Source organism: Cottoperca gobio, chromosome 9, assembly GCF_900634415.1.
Source record: "Cottoperca gobio chromosome 9, fCotGob3.1, whole genome shotgun sequence".
NCBI classification, from domain to species: domain Eukaryota; kingdom Metazoa; phylum Chordata; class Actinopteri; order Perciformes; family Bovichtidae; genus Cottoperca; species Cottoperca gobio.
This window is the reverse complement of record NC_041363.1, coordinates 3,952,624-3,975,252: the sequence shown is the minus strand read 5'-3', so window position 1 is coordinate 3,975,252 and position 22,629 is coordinate 3,952,624. Positions and strand designations below refer to the sequence as shown.

The window sequence follows — 22,629 nt, the reverse complement described above, 5'->3', positions numbered from 1 at the left end:
CTGTTATACATGAAGTTCACATGCTTGTGAAGAAGCTAATCTAATGCTATTGAAGAATATTACTATAAAAGTCTACTTTAATCTGTAATTCAAGAGTAAAAAACACATTAAGTGCAACAAAGCTGAAACAGGACGCATAAATGGAATGTTTTAAAATAATTTATTAGGAATTTTAAAAAGTTTTTTTTTTTTCAAAGGAATAAACATGACAGGAAAAAGAAAATCAGAAAATGTTACAGTGTTGACAAGATTGTTATTTCAGTGAAAACAGCATCAAAGTATGAACTACCATGGTAGCCCGCAGCAGTGTGAGCGATGTATCAAAATGAGAAACCTGGAGCTTCGTAGATCGAGTGCTTTGTTCTTAAGCTAACGTTCAAGGGAAAACACATCGTGATCGGCCAGTGCAACGTCCTAGTAGCTCTGAACATTATTGTTTTGGTCTAAAAATAGCTGTCACATTGCTACAGTCTGTGACCTCCAGTGGATATGCAGTGATGGACTGGGCGGGGGGGTAAACAAGAAATAATAAGACCCCCCCGTTTCCTGTTGGAAAAGCCACCTTTCTAAAAGGTTCACTTTGACATAGGTGTTAATTTAATAATAAAAAAGTCAGATTAAAATTTCACATTTGCAACTGAGGTACCACCCCCCCCCCCCAAAAAAAAACAAAAACAACATGTGTATAAAACCACATGACACGCTCACGCAAACATCAACCTGCCGAGCGGAGCAGTCGTACCAGAGTTACGACGGCTCCTGCAAACTACTCCTTCATTTTCCTTCACAAACAATCATCACATATTGAAAATCACAGTTAAAACAACAATATGACAAAGTAAGAAAACAGCATGTTTTTTTTCTTCCTCTTCTGAGAGGAAGAGGAGCATTTTCACACGCAAATATCCCCAAAAAGTAAAAGTGTTGTTCCAGCCTCTCTCCTGCTGAACTCAAAGTGTTTCAGGCAGTTTTTAAACGCAGTAACAGAACTTTATAAAACGCCTGGAGAGGAATACAGTACGTGGCTGGTTTAATATTGACACACAAACATACTGAAATGTTTTTGACCTTCATGTGAAACTATGATACGTAACAGTCAAGCTTTCAAACACATACGCTTTGATGAAAGAAGCAATCGTATTATTACTCCAAAAGCCTCCCACCTCCCACATAACAAACATTAGCGGAGCCCCCCCAGAAACCAGAGTCATATTTACAATATTTTACAAAATTGTACAGCTCATTTAGGCCTATTACGTAACTGTGACTAATGACCTTTGTCGTCTGACCATTATTAGTGTAACAAGTCTTTGTTAAAAACCTACCAAGATATACACTTTGTGACACATTTTCAAGAAATAGTATTAATCACAAATGTTTTGTTAAAATTCAGTATGAACTAGTGACAAATATACAGTTTTTCCAGTACAAATTACAGCTCCTGGAGATGTTTTTTCCTCCTCTTATCTCAGAGAGATCAGGTTCAAATATAACCCAATAAAACAAAAACAGATAAAGAAACAAACGCAGTCATCACAAAAAAAAAAACAGCAAGGTGAAACATAACGACAGAAAAAAAACAAAAACTCTAAAAAATACAGCATCTGTATGTGTTGCTATTACAGGAAGTGACTTTTTCGCTCCTTTTATGAACTTTTTCTTCTTCTTTTTTTTTCCTCAGGGAGGTGGAGTTTAGTGAGGCGTCGGTAGGGTCGGCTGGGTTCAGGCTGACACCAGGGTGGAGGGGTGGAGGCTCAGCTGCCCCAGCCCGGAGAGGTGGACTGCACAGAGACGTGGCCAGATCAGCTCCAAAGCAGCTTCAACTCCTTCCAGCTCGTAGTCTGCAGCTCTGCACTGACACGAGACAAACCCCTCAGGTTACTCCCAGGTGAGTCCTAATAAAACACTCTCATATGAAGAACAAGACGGCGACTTACGCTCTCAGTGATAGCCGTTAGTGAAGGCCGTAGCGATCAAAGGGCCCTGTGGGAGCAAGCATACACGTTTTCACTTTTTGTTCTCAGACTTAAATTTAAACTTTTTAAAAAAAAATCTGAATTTACTGAAGTGAGCTGCTAGAAAGAATAACTGCACACACCCGGAGTCATGACGGCACACAGCTGAGAAACACAGGCACATGAATAAGTGAGTTTCCATCCACTAGTTCTCATGCACATTTTGAATAAGTTCACACATTTGAAGAAAAACAAAAAAATCACAAAAATCCAAAATATCACAAAAAAAGGTTGTATGGTGGAACATGGAAATAGATTATTTAAAATAAACAATGGCGTTACTTTTAAAGCATCGTGGATTCAACATCAGTATCAATGTCAGCAAATTCACAGCAAGTACTCAGACATTTTGGGAAATAGAGTTATTCGCTTTTCTTGCAGAGTTAAGATGCAAAGCTAGCTGTTGCGAGTCTTTATGCTAAGCTAAAGCTAGCTGCTGCCAGTCTTTATGCTAAGCCAAAGCTAGCTGCTGCGATTCTTTATGCTAAGCTAAAGCTAGCTGCCAGTCTTTATGCTAAGCCAAAGCTAGCTGTTGCGAGTCTTTATGCTAAGCTAAAGCTAGCTGCTGCCAGTCTTTATGCTAAGCCAAAGCTAGCTGCTGCGAGTCTTTATGCTACGCTAAAGCTAGCTGCCAGTCTTTATGCTAAGCCAAAGCTAGCTGCTGCCAGTCTTTATGCTAAGCTAAAGCTAGCTGCCTGTCTTTATGCTAAGCCAAAGCTAGCTGTTGCAAGTCTTTATGCTAAGCTAAATCTAGCTGCCAGTCTTTATGCTTAGCCAAAGATAGCTGCTGCCAGTCTTTATGCTAAGCCAAAGCTAGCTGCCAGTCTTTATGCTAAGCCAAAGCTAGCTGTTGCAAGTCTTTATGCTAAGCTAAATCTAGCTGCCAGTCTTTATGCTAAGCCAAAGCTAGCTGCTGCGATTCTTTATGCTAAGCTAAAGCTAGCTGCCAGTCTTTATGCTAAGCCAAAGCTAGCTGTTGCGAGTCTTTATGCTAAGCTAAAGCTAGCTGCCAGTCTTTATGCTAAGCCAAAGCTAGCTGCTGCCAGTCTTTATGCTAAGCTAAAGCTAGCTGCCTGTCTTTATGCTAAGCCAAAGCTAGCTGTTGCAAGTCTTTATGCTAAGCTAAATCTAGCTGCCAGTCTTTATGCTTAGCCAAAGATAGCTGCTGCCAGTCTTTATGCTAAGCCAAAGCTAGCTGCCAGTCTTTATGCTAAGCCAAAGCTAGCTGCTGCCAGTCTTTATGCTAAGCTAAAGATAGCTGCTGCCAGTCTTTATGCTAAGCTAACTGCTGGATGTAGAGTCATATTAAATGGACAGACATAAACACTGCTTTTATCTCTGTGTGAATTTATTTCCATTGCAATGTATTTATCTATATTGTATTTTATTCTTGTTGCATTTTCAAAGCTTCATTCATAACGTTGACATTCGAATAATAATAAAAAAAAGAAATATATCTAACTCTGAGCAAGAAAGCAAACAAGCGTATTTCCCAAAATGTTGAACTGTTGCTTTAAAATGTGTCTGCTGCCCTTCTGCTCCACCTGCAGTTGTAGGAAAACAATTAAATATAATATAAAAGGTGGAAGCAACAATAGCGACCCAGAATAACATTTCTTTTTCATTATGTAATCTTGTGCACTTAAATTTAGGAGTGGAGACAGAAACTAGTTCAATACAGAGCTGAAAGTTCCTAAAATAATAAAGTAATAAGTAGAGAGGTTGTCTTACCCCCAAACCGTGGCTGAATCCAGAGCTGGGTGCGGGGCTCGCAGCGCTGAGGTAACTGCTGACTGCAGACTCCTGACCGGCTGTTCCGTAAAGGTCCGCCATCGGCCCCGGGCTGCTCGTACCTAAAAATCCAGCTGTGCGAGACGGGGTAGAGCCTAAAAGTCAAATAAAGACAACGACAATTTTCAGATTTTCTTGACCTGTGAAAGGTCCTAATCCCCCTTTCTTAAATTATAATCCTATAATCAGTATCTTTATAATTACCATGGCTCTAATGCAGCAGTGTTCGTGCGTAGTGACACTATGGAGCATTTTAGCGTCTTTGAGCTCATTATTTTGGTTTCATTACTTGCAACTTTATTGTTTTGGTTGTAAACTGTACCACTCGACAGACAAAGTTGTATTTCTATATTATATTTCAAAGAGATATTTCTCTTTTGGAGTTGGAGACTAAAATGTAAGTTAATACTGCAGAGCATCAAGTTGTCATCAAATCACGTAACGATTTTAGTGTTAAGACAAGTGAGCAACTTCTTTTTAAATTTAAAATTTCACCTGGTCAATATTTTGCACATTTCTACACACACTGTACTACTTTCTATTTTCTATTGTTATAATATTAAAATATCAGATTTTCACTACACATGGCCATAAAATTCAAATTAACGATATTTATTCTAAGGAAAAATAAATAATATTTAGTCAAATTAATTTGATTATTGTGCGTTTTGTCTCTTTTTTGGCAAATTAATTACACGTATGTGTGTGTGAGCGTTGAGGGAGGGAGATAAAGCGATAGAAATAAGTTAAAAGTTCATACCTCTAACTACTGCTGCTGCCGCCGCCGCTGCTGCCATTGGTCCATATGCAGTCAGAGGAATAGCTAAAGAGACAGAAGGGCAAAGATCCAGGTTAGACGTCTTGGTGTGCAAACACATAACAACTAACTAATAACACAACTTAAAAGTCTCACTGCAGTGACCCCGGGAACTTTCTGATCATTTCAACTAGAGCTGCAACGACTAGTCGATTGACAGAATATGCAAATTAAAGTGAACATCTTTGGGTTTTAAAGACATCACGTTAGAATTAAATTGACGTTTTTCACAATTTTCTGACATTTTATAGACTAAACAATTCAATTCATCTAGAAAATAATCGGCAGATGAATCGATAATGAAAATATTTGTTAGTTGCAGCCCTAATTACAAGGAATATTGAAGTAAATACAAGGAAGTAGTAGGTAATGTTTATATATTTACATTATGTATTGTGACGTTACAGATTATTTCGTCAAAACTGTGATGTGATGAATGTCTTGCATGTGGACCCCAGGCAGAATACTGCAGTAATGACTAACAGGGATCCTAAATAAAGTATAAAGTACAAAGTTAACACTGCTGAGGATCATATATAACAGAGACAGTTCTTTAGGGCACTGCAGGGAGCCTTTAAAGTGAAACCTTCCTCATTACTGTCAGCAACCCTGCCTTCAGGAAGAGCGCGAGGAGGCCTGACGAACACAAACATGCAGACCAGAGAGTGTAGCAGACTGACAACATGCTGCTTGTAAAGTCCAGAGGAGGGACTGACTGACCTGTGAGCTCAGGGGGGTGGGGTGAAGTCAGAAGGGGAGTCCTCTCTAAGTGGAACTCTAAAACAGAAACATCAGAGTGCTGTTGAGACACACGGAGAACACACACACACACACACACACACAGGGAGGTATGGAGAGCACATATTGGAATACACAAGGTTTGAGGAATGCCAACAAGAATTAAAGGATGGAAAAATGCTTTAAAGTCAATAAAGTGGTGTTAAAAATCAGTAAGAAATACAGCAAACGTTACAACTTCAATTCAAGAGTGTGCTTTGATTTCATCATACACTGCCATACACACACACACACACACACACACTCACAGAGTTTCAGGCGCTTCAACATGTTTGTATTTGTGACAGCATGTCACTTCTTAATGACCTGTGAAAACCCTGCTCACCTGCTGATTAAGGTATAATTACATATTTAACTATGTTGAAACTAGTGGATGGACTGCTGTGATATTTGTTACCAATATTCAAGGTGTTTTTCCTCGAGCACCGTCATTAGGTCATAATTAAATGTGTCCAATACTTTGGTTTATGAGCAAATACCTGCAAAAATAATGACATTCCCATCAGGGTGTTACATTTATATTAACTTACAAAAAGCTACTTAAATATGATTTTACTGGGCTTTTCCTGACATTTAAATGAAAAGACAGACTATTCTTTTTAATAGAAAGTATACAAATACACCTGTTGTTCACTATAAACTGTCACATTTCTCATGTTTAAGTGCAATGGACGGAATTTCAAAATAAAGGCGTACTTTCAAGATGATGGTGTGAACCAATGTTTCACTTTGCAATTTCATTTAATTGATTCATCTATTCAGCTGGACACTCCTGGTGCTTTGTGTTAAGTATTAATTAGCAAATGTTAACTGATGGTGGTGGACATTGTAAATGCTAAACGACAGCATGTTAGCATACTGATGTTAGCATTTAGCTCAAAGCACCGCTGTTCCTTAAAGTGCAGCCGCACAGAGTTTCCAAGAACAGATTTTTTTTTAACATCAAAATGTGTGTAAAATTCTTCTTCTTTGCTGCAAGTCATTTAAGATTATTTAACTACAATGAGCACACCTTTCGTTCCCTTCTATCCCTAAACACAGTGTATGTTTGAGTGTGTATACTGAACGCTACAAGGGACACAACAATGAGTTTAGTATCTGTGCTTTCACTGCATGACAGGTGACCACCGAGACAAACTCTAAAGAAATGTACTTTTATGTCTCACCCATCAACGTGCACCTGCTAAATCAACATGGCTGTGTATCTATTCCTCAGTTTACATGACAGAAACAAGTGTGTGAGGAGCAGAAAGTGTGTGAGGAGCAGAAAGTGTGTGTGTGAGGAGCAGAAAGTGTGTGAGGAGCAGAAAGTGTGTGTGTGAGGAGCAGAAAGTGTGTGTGTGTGTGTGTGTGTGAGGAGCAGAAAGTGTGTGAGAAGCAGAAAGTGTGTGAGGAGCAGAAAGTGTGTGTGTGAGGAGCAAAAAGTGTGTGTGTGTGAGGAGCAGAAAGTGTGTGTGTGTGAGGAGCAGAAAGTGTGTGTGTGTGTGTGAGGAGCAGAAAGTGTGTGAGGAGCAGAAAGTGTGTGTGAGGAGCAGAAAGTGTGTGAGGAGCAGAAAGTGTGTGTGTGAGGAGCAGAAAGTGTGTGTGTGTGTGGAGCAGAAAGTGTGCTGTGATTACCCGGATACTGGAAGGTATATCCAGGAGTGATGCCAGCGTAGCTCCGGCTGGTGTAGGTGGCTGTCTGGAAGCCGGGATAACCTGCGCAAACAAAACCACTGTTAAAATCTGGATACCATGCATTTGGAGTAAGGACAATTTTATAAGAATATTTACAAGAATATTGCAAAATGAACATGGACAAGGTGTTGAAATATTAAAATACCTGCACAGTGACGAGTACCAACACATTAATTCCCCATTGTACTTATAAGAGCTTTAAGAGACCAGTTCACTTGGTTTAAAATCTTTTTTAAGGCTATTTCAACGGAGGAGAGCAGAGCACATAAATGCCTTTTTCCCCAGTGAAGTCTGCGCACTTTGAACAAACAACAAGACCAAACTACAGTCAGATTTCTGTGCAGATTACGAGCACTTCCAGATACCAAAGTGTGATATCCTCTGCACTGCACTGAACCCTGAAGAGAAAGCTGCTGTTCTCACACTGAACAGTAGGTGGTAGCATGATCTCGCCCTGAGCTCGACACCAAGACATTTCTAACAAGAAAGTCTGAGTTACAAACTGGCTATACGGCCGTTTAAAGGGTTGCATTATGGGAAATGTAACTTGAGACGGAGTCAGGATATCTTCTGCCTCTAAATCTTCTATTTCAACTCTTTTGTTTAATATTATCCGTCACTTGTCTAAGTGCAATCCTGAATTACTGGAGTGCTAACTTTCATAACACATGAACCATTATGAAACTATAATTTAATGTGTAACTGGAGTGTTTATTTTGACAGATATTTTTGTTAAATGTCCTTCTTTATCATATTTAGTGAACCTCATCCTGTTTTAGTTCACTCACATTTGAAGTCATCAGATTGTATTAAATGTATTCTTGCCAAAGTATCAGCTTGTTTACTTTAACTGAGTTCCTCCGAGTCCTCCTGACTGTATAATATTACATAAAGAGAGCTTTTAGTAAAGTTTTCCTTTTTTAAACTCCACTTTATTCTCCTCTTCGTCAACAATATTGCATGTTGTCTCAGTTAGTGAGCCGTCTCGTGTCGTCTTCATGGAAAGAAAGGTTGCTGACGAATATATTTAGTCATAGTTTCCGTTAATGAAAGCCGGCTGGATCCGACTAATTAATACTTTGAATATGTTAAGCTGCAGGTAAAAAAAACACTGCATAAAACTAAATATTCACAGTTTCTACGAAGCAGTAGATTTCTTTTCTTTTTTCACGCCACTTCTAAAGTCTGAGGTCCAGATAATTATGGCTGCACGGTGGCGAGTTGTGAGCTGAGTGGAGCGGTCAGCTTTCTCCCCGTGAGGCCTCATGTGACCTTTAAGACAGCTGCGGCCTGCAGGAATACTTATTGTCATGTTCACGTATGCAGCCACATCCTTCCTGCGACGATCAATAATACCGTACCTAGCATGCCAATGCCCAGCATGAAGGCGTCCATCCCATAGGGCATCACGCGAGAGCGCCCCCTGGCTGAGCCCGTGGGAGACATCACCTCCTTGGGCTGAGCTTTCTTACACTCCACCTGTTTCCACACAAAAAGACAAATCAGTACTTCAAAGGTTCTGCATAACACGGTGGTGTCAGAGCGTCTTGTTCTTTTCAAGCCGCTCACCATTTTGTTGTTGATCTCGTGGAAGTGGATCTCGCAGACTTTCTCCACCACATCCTCGTTCTCAAACGTCACAAAGCCGAACCCTGCAGAGGACGAGTTGCAGAGTAAGGAAATTTCACACAGTATGTTGGATTTAGACAGTAGGGCCTTTCTGTGCAGCAGTACAGCTAATAGTCTCCTGTAATCAGTGCTGTAATAGCCGCTTAACACATTTGCCCCCCCCCCCTCCCCTTCCCTGCAATGGCGCTATAGTGCACTCATCCTTTCTTCCCTCCCTCCCTGGCCAGAAGGCCCGGGCAAAGCTGGTAGGCTGTCATAATCGATCAGTCCCAGGGTGGGGAGGAGGTGCTTAAGGAGGCTTTATCCTGATCCAGATTAACGGACTGGCTAATTAGACTAGCCCCGTTCCTCTCCTTCAGCTCAGCCCACAGGAAGGAGGCCTGCGGGGGGCGGAGGGGGGGATCAATAGATACCCTGGAAGGACTGGAGGAAGAGGAGTAAATCGACAAAAAGCAGGAGAGATTTAGGGAATAAACGTGCAGGAAGATGGGTCACCCCGGTCTCACCTCTGTGTCTGTTGGTGGTCTTGTCGAACATGAGCATGGCATCGTCGACCTGAGGGGAGACAAACAACACAGCTTTTTTAGGCGGCGCTCTGTCTCTTGCCACACGGCATATTGCCTGACCTCAGCCCTTCTCAAGTTCTGCAGGGAGGCTCAGCAACAGATGGACAGAAAGGAGGGGGGGAGAGGGAAGTAGAAGAGACGAGCGACAGGTTACGAAGAGCAGGAACATATGAAGAAGTACTGTACAACAAGCCCTGGCCCTGTATTTAACAGACATAATGGGCGGCATGAAAAGTTGGAAGTCGTATTTGCTGCCTGGGTCACAATCCCTCTCACAGCGAGCCTTTCTCTCAAAGTTTGACATTCCCATGGCAACTGTACAAAAAGTCCATATAAAAGAGCTCGAGCCAACATCAAATATGCTTTATGAATAGTGGGAGACTGCCAGTGAGACAAAGAGGGCCGCAAAGAGAGAAAAGAAAAAAGAAAAAGGAGCCAGTCACGAGCAGAAAGGTGAATCCTGTCGGCAGGTGGAGATTCGATGAGAGGGGAGAGCTGATAGCGAGAGAGGAAAAGCGACAGGTGGAGATATGGTGAAAGAGAGAAAGCACAGAGAGTCCTGTAGAGAGGGAAGGAAGGGGAAAAAAAAAGATTGGGTCAAAGTGGAAAGGGAGGAGAAAGAGGAGAGACAAAAGGAGAGGCAGAACAAAGAGGCCTCGAGGCTTTGTTTGTTGGCACAGTCAGCCATAATTCCTCCTCCTCTTCTCCCTTTGACCTCTCCCTTCGGCCCAGCCTCCCTTTATAGAGCAAAGACACAGGTGTCTATTCTACACACATAAACACACTCACACACACACACAGTGAGTTTCTTATGTCAAAGTTGACCTGTTGTTTTTCTCTCCCCCCTCTCTCATGTCTGCACACAAATAAACATTTGGTAAATGAATCTGTGCTCTCGGTCTATAATAAGTTTACTGGATATAGTCCACTGAATAATGTGTCATAGTGTGGACCCCCGAGGGCAGTGTGCCTACAGAAAGGTCAAAGGTGAGTGAGGAGTGTCAGTGTGAAAGGGGACCTGTTAGTTACTCTGATGCGTCTCAAGTCACGGCTTCCTTCCAGCCTGACATTTACTCGCCTGCAACATGTGCGACCCTTTACCGCTGTCTGACACGAGAAACAGCCACAAGCAGACAACTCTTTAAACAATCAATTGTAAGGAGACCAACGGTCAAGATTGCTATTTTGTGATTCATGCTAGAGATCTGAATTTGAGCTGACACGGGAACCTCTACAATCTCACCGTGAACACACAATCCCCCTGGAAGATGCAATCAAAACATCCCAACCACGCCCATTAAACACCTCACACTGAGTTAAGTGCACATCATTGGTTGATATTTCAAACACTGGACATTTTAATGGCGTACCGCCGGACAATATTCCCTCTTATCCTTTTTTTTTTCTTTCCCACCTCTCATCTTCCCTGTTATCCCCTGCCCATCCCTCTCCGCGCTCCTTTGTCCTCACCAGGACGGGACACAAAAGGTCCAGTGAGGCAGTCTAATCAGGAACTTCCATGGATGGCTGGAGCCTACATTTCACCGTCCATCCCTCGATATCTCTCTCGGCAAAAATTCATCTAGACGTTATGATTGAGGAGGGAGCGCAGGGAAACTCGAGGTCAAACCGTTGAAAATAAAGTGCCACAGCAGTCGGAAAAAGCGGCGGCTAAAACGGAGACGTCACATGTTTGACTTTGAGGTGAAGATTGTCCACCTGCACTTTGCTGGAAAGGTTTATAGTTTTAGTTTTTCGTTATGTAGAGCGGCAGAGATTAATGGACGTTAGATTAATTGCAACTATTGTGATTTTTTAAGGAAAAGAAAGTACAAAGTACCCTTAAATGTGAATTGTTTGTCCTCCTCTACGACAGATAATCAACAGATCATGACACACATGTTGTCGTTGATGGTCAGTGTCACATTAAAAGACACATTTTCTGTGTGAACAATCCAGAAACTTCCAGTATGCAGATAACTTCTGGACAAACTAACTAAATATTTGCCCAGCTTTGTACAGAGGCATAATGGCCCCCCGTAAACCCCCCCCTCAAACCCCATCTTTGCCCCAGTTCCCTCTCTAACGCCTGCACAAACCTCCCGCCCCCCCCCCCCTCGTCAGCCCATCCTCTATTCTCTGCCTCATGTCTGCCAGAGTCCTCGAGAACTTGGACAAAACTTTTTATAGAAACATAAAAAAAACCGCACAAAAAATGAAATGAAGTTATAAATTTGCCGGTTTTTTTTTGCTTTCGTCTCTTTTAATGGGGCTGAACTCCTGAGTTGACCCCCACCCGACACACACACACTCATGCTAACACCCCCAAACACCACCTCATCCCTCCTCCTTCAGAACAAAAACCCCTTACCCGCAGAATTACTTGGGGACAATGGGCAAGCCAGGTCACCACGGTAACGGGCTAGGAGGGGGTTGTGGGTAGGAGCAGCTGTTACATCAGATTAATTCAGATTCTGATAATCCCTCCTCCTTCCTCACCATCACCACACACTCACTACAAAACTTTTCTCCCCCCTCTCTCCCTCTTCAAGTCCCCCTAACTTCGCCTGCTGCTCCCGAAGCCTCTCAGCCTCGTTATTTTTCCCTTCCTACCCTCTCCAAAGCGTTTCTCTCTCCCTCCTCCTCCTCCTCCTCCTCCTCCTCCTCCTCCTCCTCGCAGTAACCCCTTCACTTCAAGGCGGTCTCTCGACTCCAAAGTGAAGTTTCTCTCAGAGAGTTTGTGGTGAATAACTGTGAGCTGGTGGGATGTGGTACTACGTGAGCTGTCGATTTCTCTGTGAATCCACGACAGCCGACAAACGTTCTCCTCATTTCCACTACAGCGTGGCGTCCCACCATCTTTAACTCTACGCATAACTCACCTTCCCAAACTGGTCGAAGTACTGCTTCACGTCCTCGATGGTGGTGTTCACGGACAGGCCTCCCACAAAGATCTTCTTGGTTCGAGTCACTAACTGTAAGAGGAGGACAAAGATGAACTGTCTGTTCTCGTCTTTTACATTTTTAATTAAACGATATACGACGGATTTCCTTTTTTGTACATTTCTGTTTTGGATTTTATAATATTTTTATAACAATTCTATATTTGCTCTTATTTTACATTTTAATTTCTCTCAGTGTTTATGTTTGCATCATTATACACCAAAGCAAACTCCTTGTATGTGAAAACCTACGATTCTGAGATACAGTGACTCTGCTCGAGCTGAAAGAACCGATTCACAGACAAATAATTCATTTAATTCAATTAAAAGTATTTTTTCATGCAGAAATGTCACAAAAAGCTGTTTTCAGCCTCTAAAATATGAAGATTTCCTGCTTTTCTTCTTCTTCTTTTTAAATATTTGGGTTTGGAAATGATAAAACAAGACATTTAAAAACATCACTTTGGTCATTTTTCACTATTTTCTAACATTTTATCGCTCAAATCAATAATCCGCAGATTAATCGACAATGAAAATAATCTCTAGTTGCAGCTCTACGCTTTAATAATCTAATAATCTATTGCTCTACTAGTGTCACATGTCGCTAAATGTACATTACTCAGTAACACAGCCGTGTTCATTTCTACTGTTGCTGTAATTGTTACTTGTCTCACCACGGCCCCCAAAATCACAAGTACAATCGTCATTATCTTCTTGTTAAAAGCTCATTTAGATGAGAAATTACAGAAAACTTCACTTTCTTTAAGTACAACTTCAACTTCAAAGTCTTATAAAAGGTTTTTATTGCTCTCGATGAATAATGAGAAGGTGAAACGTGTTTCCACAGCGTCTCTGTAAAGCGCGCCGTGTGTTCTAAGGAGAGGCTTTAGGAGAACTTCTCCCTGACCAACTGTAATTGTGTTAAATATTAACACACACATACATGATTTCTAATTATATTTGAATATATTGTTTCTAGTTGGGTTGGCGGGGGCCATTATTAAACCCTGTGATGTTACCTGCATCTGTTTAACATGTGATGTTTGCAGACTTACAGCAAACAGTCGGCACATGTGATTATGTTTGGTCTTTTGCATCACTTCCACTTTGTTTCGCTCTGCTCAGTCGCACAAAGGGGAAGACAAACAGCACCTAACACAAGTGCTATCGTTCAGTGCTGTATATGAATAATATCACAGTAAGCGGATCCCATTTCCTTAGAATTTAGTGATGAATCAGATACGAGGAAACAGCTTTACACCCATTAAGAGTCTGTAAGCATACAAGAAATACCTGTTTTGTACTAACAGGATAAAACACAAGCTGCGTGTACGTGCAAGTCAAACTGTGACATTAGGTCATTATTAGAAATTACTCATTTATATTTAAATATATCATTTTTTTCCAGCAGTTTTTTCCACTAACCCTTGAGCATTGCATCATGGGACAATACTGTGCATGAATATTACATTCAGCCATTTCAGTGATTCATGTTGTTCTATTATGTGTAATTAATTTAAAATGTGTTGGGTCACCAGGGCCAATGCAACAACCTATGACGCAGCAGTTTCTGCAAACCTGTTGTGTTGAGGTAAAGGTGACGCGGCTGCACACGCACTGAGCTTTAGCAATTATTGTTATCGATGCCGACATGTTTCTTTTTACAAAGTTGCACGTTACAAAAACTCATGCATGACGTCGAACTCTACAACATCTATGCGAGGGCTGTCACGTCTCCTGTCACTATATATGTATCACGGTACAACAGCTGATCTGTAAATTCAATTAAAAATGGTTTTAGAAACTCTATACTGGACTCCACATTTGATTATTTTCTTCTTTTAGTTTAAAAACTAAAAAACAGTAAAAACAAAACAGGTTCCTGAGGATTTCAAGAGTTACAGTTTTTAAAAGGTGTAAATAGTCCGTGCGATATAAAGCAATGTTCAAAAACACTGTCAAAATAAAGTACGTATGTAAATGTTCTGTATTTACAACTTCCCTCTCCTCCATGTCTGCTCGAATCACGGTACCCTGAGACGCAGCAATGCGACATCACGCGGGAATCACAAGATCACGCGTGAATAGCTTCTGCAGTGGAAACAATGTTGCCATATCTTTACCGGCGGACACGTTTTGGACGAAGGAAACAAGAAGGAGTCATGGTGGAGACAACAGAAAAGGTTTTGTTAACGCACGATGGCTTAAGTTCAGTGACGTCAGCGCTGCTCGAGTTCATCAGATTACGAGGCATTAGCCCCGATAAGAGACGGACGACGCCACTAACTAGCAGCTTTCTTTGACTCACCTTGGGCTGAGCTCTGCGAGGGAATGCAACCTTTGGGTCGATCTGCGGAGGAGAATACAGAAAAAGACAGGACGGGTTAGTGTTGTGCTGTGATTCAGACGCCGTCCCCTCGGTGAACTCTGACATCGCACCAGTCCCACATCAAAGCAACAGGGTTTCTGCAGGTTAGATGTAAAACCTTTAAAGACCGCACTGAATGAAACTTCATTCATACAGGATAAAGTATAAAGGAACATTTGTATGAATGAAAAATAGTCGTGGCTGAACAATATTTAGAGACGGCAGGCGCACAATTCATTCATTCGATCATCGACGTCTTATACAAAGTCATCGTCAGGCTTTATACCGGCTCCTCTCTCGCTTAACCCCCGTGTTAAACATCGTGTTCTCCATCTACAGGGTGAATCTGCCGTCGCAGAAGGATGAAGCAGAACTTTATCTAGAATCTAAATACATCTTAAGAAGCTGGTATGGTAGTGTGAGAGTCTCCCTGGTGAAACCTTCATTTCTAGTCCCCCCCCCCCCCCCCCTCTGATTCCAACGACCCACTTGATCATTACAAGTTGAAAGCACTTAATTTATCTATAACATAATTCTGTTTTCTTTAAATAGTTGTTTTCTAGTGGTTGCAGGTATTCTGCAGGACGTAAGAATTGTACATGTAAATGTGTGTGTGTGTGTGTGTGTGTGTGTGTGTGTGTGTGTGTGTGTGTGTGTGTGTGTGTGTGTGTGTGTGTGTGTGTGTGTGCAGCTGGGCTCAGGTGGAGAGCCTGGGAATGTCCAGTGAACCTCTGCCTCCCTCGTCACCACCGTGTGACATGTGATCTCCTGGAATCTCACACGGGCACTACAATCACAAACACGCCTCACCTCGGGGAGGAGAGCCCCGAGAGGGAGGACAAGCGTGTCCGAAAGAGAGGGAGAGGAAGACACAGGGGAGGGGGGGAGCTGTCAGTCAAAACCACACTGACAGCAAGATCCACACATATTTTGTTTGTTTGTGTTTGTTTGTTTGATCATTCATCCTCCGGATCGTCCTCTGCCCTGCAGCTCCTTTACGTTTACACCGTCTTCACCTTCATGAATCTTAACACCAGAGGTGGGGGGGAAGTCACACACGTGAGAGTCACAAATCTTAACCTTCGAGTCCGAGCGAGTCACAAACACGGTGAGAAGGAAGCGAGTCGAGTCTCTGAATAAACCGTCCCAATTAGAAAAGCAATTTTTGCGATAATAAAATGATTTCCAGTTAAAGTGATGAATAAATAAAACACCATGGAAATGATTCAATTATAGATGAGCGCACACTTAATAAAACATGTTACGCTGGTTTGTTCATATAACATGCATTCAATTAATAAATGAACAGTCTGTTAATTCTGATAAAGGTGCGGCAAATGATGGCATGAAAGCAGATTAAACTTTGTATAAGATTGTGTTTATGTTTGAAAACATATCAACTGATAACAATCATCACGCTGCACTTTTTACTAAAGAGTATTTCTCAATTTATAAGTTCCAGTTACACAAAAATGAATAAATACAATTGTTTATCTCTTTATTTTATTATTTGGCAATTTCCTAAATAAATTGTACACAAAATAACATGTTAAACTTGCACAACTTGGTGTGTAGGATAACCGTCCATCAGTCACAATGTGTAGCTTTCAATCAATTCAGAAGCTGAATTCTTACATGGATGGATCCCCCCCCCTCCCACCCCACCCCTCCTTAACAGGTTGCCAGGTTTGCTGTTTCAAATGAATAAAAAAAGAAGTCCTTTTCGAGTCACCTGTCTCAAATCAAAGTCGAGTCTTTCATCAGTGGCGAGTCTCAAGTCCTCATTGCCACTCAAATCTGACTCGAGTCAAGTCATGTGACCGTGGCCCCCCCACCTCTGCTTCACACTACAACTACAACAACAAAGAAACAACATAATGTGGTCCAGCCCACTGAAGATTGGAGAGAGAACCACACCATGCCATGAGGATGCATTCATAGACAGGCTGTAAAAATTGGAATTTGAGACCTCTATATTAGTCTATGCTGGTCTAATAGAGCTAGAGAACAACTAGGCTACTCCACACTGTACTGCTGTTACACTAACAGATGGTGAGACAGTACAGCGCTAAGATTAGTCCGTAACCATGAGAGGCTAGAGTTGAACTACAGTAGAGAGCTACAGAGTCTCTCTGGTAAACCGCATGCGTTCACCAGAGTAAGGGTAACAGTGTTGTTGACATCACTGCAAAGTTTTGCCTTTTCTTGTTCTTCTTCTTTTGTTCTAGAGAGCAGAGTGAGAAGACTAAAGGCTAAGACTGGAGGATCAGATGCAGAGTCTACTGTTTAGTTTCTATGGTGGCTAGACTACTCTGATAGTCACCTGCGGTCACCAACCCTCCTGATGTCCAACACCCCTGTGCACATTCAAAAACAAACAAGACACACAAACAAACAAAATCAAACACATGGCAGCACATCCGTGGGGAGGAAATTGTGGACGTTAAACAGATAAAGTGGCTGTGTTAAAAGAATCATCGGTTTGTTTGGTGGAGAAAGAAAGAGGTTGGATCGTAGCAAAGTGAAGTATTTAAACGTCCAGATGTTTTCACATTCATCTGATGAGAGGGAATCTCTTTGCACGGATCTACAGTCTGAGTTTAAAGCAATACCTCACCTTCAAAATGACGAGTGCATGCCAAAGTAAATGCATCAAATCCTCTGTTTATGAACTCGTGCAGTCGTATGCTCACTACCTCACAACCACATGATTTCTTGCTAAAACCTTCCTTTTTAAAAACACTCTCACGCTTGCGCAGGCGTGTGAGTGTTTTGCATTATACTGCACGAGCTGCGTGTCAAACGGATGATTTGATGCAGTTTTGTTTATAATTCGAGGTGCAGGGAGGGAGTAAATGTCATTTTGTGTGTGAAGTATTCCTTTAAAGACGTTTACACACGAGCACGATCCGTCACATCAAGTGTGCAACTCACATGTGCGGAAACTTGAAACATGGAGGGTTTCTGTGTGACATCTTGTAAGAGACAGGTGTTGCTATAATTTAAATAATTTTTAATTAGGTTCTTGATTAAAAACCACATCAGACACAAATTGATATTATTACAAGCAGAGCATATTTTTAGACGTAATAAAACATGTGTGGAGAAGAGCTGTAACCTTTCTCCTATATAAAGACATGTGAAGTCACTGCAAGGTGTCAGAGGCCTGACCTCTCTGCACTCGCAGCAAGGTAACAGGGAAGAAGCTGAACGTAATTCCAAGAGAGGTTTATGAAATCAGGGCAATCCCCTTTGGACCAACAGTTGGCCGAGCGCGCTGCCCGTCACAGCCTGAGCTGGGAACGCACTTAACGCAACATGCCGATTGGGCAGCACTCAACAACTCTGAGGAACAAGCTGGTTGACTCCAATCCTATTAGTTAGGAGAGCCACACTAATCACAGATGGAGTTAACCTGCCTTCCCCCCTCTCTCGCTCTTCTTTCCACTCAGGTCAGCATGGAAATGGTTAACAGGGGCCTGATGCAACCCAGCAAAGAGCTGTGTGACTGTGTTGTTAACCTCTCTGCTGTGCACCTTGGCGCTGCACTTGAATGGAAACTTTGTCCCACACAAGGTGCAGTTTGCATCGGCCGTCACTAACTTTACAGATAGCAGGAAGCTGGGAGGGCACCCAAAGGGGCAGCTAACAGAGCAGCAGTTACATAAATCACAGTAAAACCCACTGGTCAAAACCAGGGGAGTCTGTCCTTCAACACAATAAGAACCAATAAATTCCTCTGCGGCACTGTATTTGCTCTTTAGCCTCTGGGCTGTGCAAAGCTCTGTTAATTCCAGTGCCGGAGCGGTTCAGTCGGTCACAGCATGGCACATTCTTTCTGTTGCCACTGGAGAACTTTTCTCTCCCCTCTCTAACAGGATAACCTGTTAGCATGAGAGAGAGAGAGAGAGAGAGAGAGAGAGAGAGAGAGAGAGAGAGAGAGAGAGAGAGAGAGAGAGAGAGAGAGAGAGAGAGAGAGAGAGAGAGAGAGAGGGGGGCAGGGTGAGCAGACTAAAAAGGCCTACTCTACTCACCATCCAACCCCTGTGGCTGATCACTGAGCCTTCTCCACGCCAGACACACACTCTCTGAGGCAGCCACAGCCCCCACCAAAAAACGTCACCGACACACCCAGCTGCCAGCCACAAGGGGCCCTGCCACGGCCCAGGGGCTGCGCACAGTTAGCACAAGTTAAGAGGAGGAAACTCAAATTAAAGAGGGAATGGTCATCTCTGGAGTCTCAGAATAAACTTAAGAAGTTGATCATCAGGAGGCGACGGGAGGATAAACGGCCCCCACTAGCTGCGTCTTGATATCTGGTATCCAAGAAATGATTGTAATCGATGTGCATTGTTATCTTTCCTTTTTTCTTTTGTGACAGAGCCATTCTTCAACTGTGGACGGCACGGGGGGGGGGGGGGGGGGTCACTATGGAAACAAACCCCATGGCGAGTTAGTGGCGTCCAACCATGATGCCGCTACTTGTCAAAGCTGTTGTGCCTGCAAGTGACACTATAGCAGTCGGGCGAAAACACAAAACAAATCAGTTCGACTCCTCTTATCTAACAATTCCCTCATTCTGGATTCAGAATCATTTCCTTGTAACTTCCTACAGGAACAAACCAGTTTCCTGTTTATCCACCTCTCCGTTTCCCTCCCCAGCACCTCCACTTATCCACCAAGGATTTTGAGAAGGTGCATCGCGCAGAGCACAAAAGGGGAAAGAAGAAATAGCCTCCCCTCATTTCAATACAGAGACTAACCAGCAGCCATCACCACTCCCACAGAGGAGAGGGAGAGGCGGGGGCAGCTGGTCCCTATGGCGACCATCGGGCCACATTGTTCCCAGACCGGCCCACATTCATTACTGACAAAAAGACACACACACACACAGACAGACACACACACACACACACACACACACACTGCAACACAGGCGATTAATGCATTTTAAAGTTACAATTCACATTAGGTGAAAGGGGGGGGCTTTATCATCGCCACATTCTCAGTTTTATTCTTCAACAGGAAGCTGTGACGAGTTTGTTTGTTAATGCTTTTTACAATTCACACCTTTAAGGTTTCAGGTTGCTCCATTGAGAAACTTTTTTTTTTCTAGGGGGGGGTCAATTCTACCCCTAGGGATATAAAAAAAAAAAAAAAAAGCAGAAAGAAAGTTTTAGTTCCTGGAGAACAAATCAAAGATTGGCAGTGAGAGCGATCCTGCCCGCTCCCTCTTGTTTCTATGGAAATTGACACGGGGTGACATTTTCTTCCCTGCAGAGCAAACTCTCCCATGTGTCTCTGACTGAATCACGTAAAGCGCTCGCATCTGAGGTGTGGCGGCGGACACAGGCACGGTTTGAGAAACACATCGACGTAGTGGAACCTTAGTAAACGTACAAACAATGGCGGATTATTGGAAAATCCTCTAATCAAACACCGAGCGATGGGATTAGCCGGTGGTGGGAAGTAAATACAGAGAACTCACTGTTTTTGAGTCCAACTCGTGCCGGGTTTGGGCCAAAACTTTATCCACGCCGGCCTGATCAACAAAGGTGACGAATCCAAACCCTCTGCAGACACCAGGGAGAGGGGGGGAAGGTATTAATGACACAGAAACCGATGTTGACATGTAATGATACGTTATGAAGAGCAGAGAGGAATCACGGAGGTCAGATAAACTTTCAGCTCCGGCAGAGAATCCGGCCTCACAGCTCCCTCACCTCGAGCGCTTAGTAACCGGATCTCGCATCACCATACACTCCTTCACCTCGCCGTACTTGCAGAAGTACTCCTTCAAACCCTCTGGGAAACCAAACAAGGTGGGGAGAAGACACATTAATTAATGAATCAAGAGATTAACAAGGAAAGGACAACTTTTTAATAAAGAACCAGCGGTTACAGAGATCTGCTGAGATTTCCTTCAACAAAAGGTCATACATTTTTCAATCAAACATAAAATGACCAGCGATCAGGAACTTTAAGGTGCATAATAATTCCAATTTAATATTCTTATTACAAGCTGAATTTCACCCTTTTTTTTTAATGAGCTTTTTTAAGAATCCCTCATTCATTCATTCTATGGGAGTTCTGAATGGGTGCATTCATGCTGGAGCAGGATTCGTACGCAAAACTAAAAAAAAAAGCAAAATAAATAAATTCAATGTCAGCAAACAGGAATATTAAGAAATACGGCTTTTCAAATAAGTTTCTATTAGTTCCATCTGATTCCTGCCAGGGTTTGTAGAGACAGTGGCATTTTGTGGGGGCTAGCAAGTGGTGGAAAAAGATTTACCTTGTGTTGTTTGCCAGCTGAGTCCACCGATGAACATTTTGCTGTGGAAAAAGAAAAGACAAATTATATTTGTGTCCATGAAGGGGGGGTTCACAGAGATGAGTTCACACAGGAGGACAAACTTGTTGTTGAGGTTTTGAAATGAATGCTGGAGGTAATTTGAGAGTTATCATCTCTGATGTTGCATGAAGGCTCTCTGTGTGGAGGTGTGTGTGTGTGTGTGTGTGTGTGTGTGTGTGTGTGTGTGTGTGTGTGGAGGTGTGTGTCTGGCTGCAGAATACTCCGTTTGTTTCTATGAGAAGTTTTTTTTTATTTTTTTTAAAGATAAAAGTTAGTTGTTTTCGTTACCAGGGGTCGTGGGGGGAGTCCGTGGTGGACAGGCTGCTCTGGCTCCCTTCCGTCTCCATTGCGTGTCCTCGCTGTGTGTTGTGAGTGCCTGCGTGTATCCGAGCCGAGCCGAGCCGTGCGGGAGAACAGGCGGAGAGTGAGTGAGAGACGCTGGGGCGGGTTTGGCCCGGGGTGACAGAGAGGGGAGAGGGCCAGATGCAGGCTGGGACAGACTCCTCCTCCTCCAGTCAGTCAGTCCCACTGCTGTCGCTCCCTCATCCCACCACGGAGCGAGGCACGCGGCTCCGGCATCAAAGCGTGTGATGCAAACCACGCCGCTTCCGCTGCAGCCTTTCAAAATAAAATACACCTGGAGGCGTGTTATTCAGAGAGGCAACAGCTGACATGTGACTCAAGTTAATCTTACCTGCAGTCTTTATAAAGAGAAAAGTACCTATGTAATAATTATATTAATGACATTATTGGCCAATTTATCTTTTCAAAATGTATGACAATTGATTTGATGTTTATCCTTCATGTTTGTATTCTAGTCTTGTGTTTAACAACAAAACAAAACAGTGACATTATGGCTAAAAGTCTTTATAGAGAAATGTGAAAGTATTTTGTATTACTGATATTTAGTTTAGTTTAGTTTGTTTGCACATATACATGTATATAAAATAAATCAGTGAGAATTTAAGAAAAGTTAGAACATTTACACAGATACCTCCCCTATTAAATAACAAAGTCATACTTAAAAGAAAGAAGAAGATAAAAACAAAGATTGCTCTTTTTACAAGTTAAGATGCAAACAATTAAATCTTAATGAATCTTAATCTTTGCTATTTAAAGTCATTTTCAGATGTTGATGTTCAGATGTTTAAGAAAAGTAACAGGAAATACTGCATTGACTAAATTGCATATGCAAATAAATACATGCAAAATGTAATTGCAGTGTTATTACTGTTTAGCTGAATGAGTTAATTTATGCACATGTCCTCTCCGTCAATCAGTAAATAAAGACATAGTACCATATGAAGAAATGACCTTTTATTGATCTGCATTGTGGATTAATAGACCTATAACTATTTGCTTGTTTAATATTTTCTTCCCTGGTAAGAACATCTGAAAATCTGGCTGCATGCCGTAAAAATAAAAATGTCTAGTTTAAAATGGTGTTTGGGGAGTTTTTATAGATTATTTTTAAAAATACAACAAATAAATCTAATTGAAAACATGAATTTATATATGATATATTTCATAAATATTTTGTATCACGAAAAAATATTTTTATGATAACGTGATTCAAAAAGTGGCTTTTTTTAATAATCATAAAACAAAAAATATTTTTCAAGGAGCTCCTGAATTGAAAGGAAACTTGCACGTGCAAACACTTGCTATACC

General features: G+C 42.1%; 1 protein-coding gene across 6 annotated transcripts; it reads right to left on the bottom strand.

The window, feature by feature from the left end:
- Nucleotides 1-141: 141 nt before the first annotated feature.
- On the bottom strand, nt 142-21,856 carry msi1b (musashi RNA binding protein 1b). 6 transcript variants are annotated; one of them, XM_029438993.1, is made up of 16 exons: nt 21,247-21,856; nt 20,899-20,939; nt 20,327-20,408; nt 20,092-20,176; nt 14,544-14,585; nt 12,176-12,268; nt 9,234-9,282; nt 8,668-8,750; nt 8,460-8,577; nt 7,039-7,119; nt 5,344-5,400; nt 4,567-4,629; nt 3,747-3,880; nt 2,099-2,120; nt 1,938-1,983; nt 142-1,854 (listed from the first exon to the last, which is right to left on the bottom strand). In XM_029438993.1, exons 1-15 carry the CDS (start codon nt 21,303-21,305, stop codon nt 1,955-1,957), a joined length of 1,038 nt encoding a protein of 345 aa, XP_029294853.1. In that variant the 5' UTR covers nt 21,306-21,856; the 3' UTR covers nt 142-1,854; nt 1,938-1,954. The 6 variants fall into 6 exon arrangements, with proteins under 6 accessions (XP_029294853.1, XP_029294848.1, XP_029294849.1 ...); XM_029438988.1 differs by having other exon boundaries at nt 3,747-3,901; nt 21,247-21,852; XM_029438989.1 differs by having other exon boundaries at nt 142-1,849; nt 3,747-3,901; nt 21,247-21,852.
- Nucleotides 21,857-22,629: the final 773 nt, after the last annotated feature.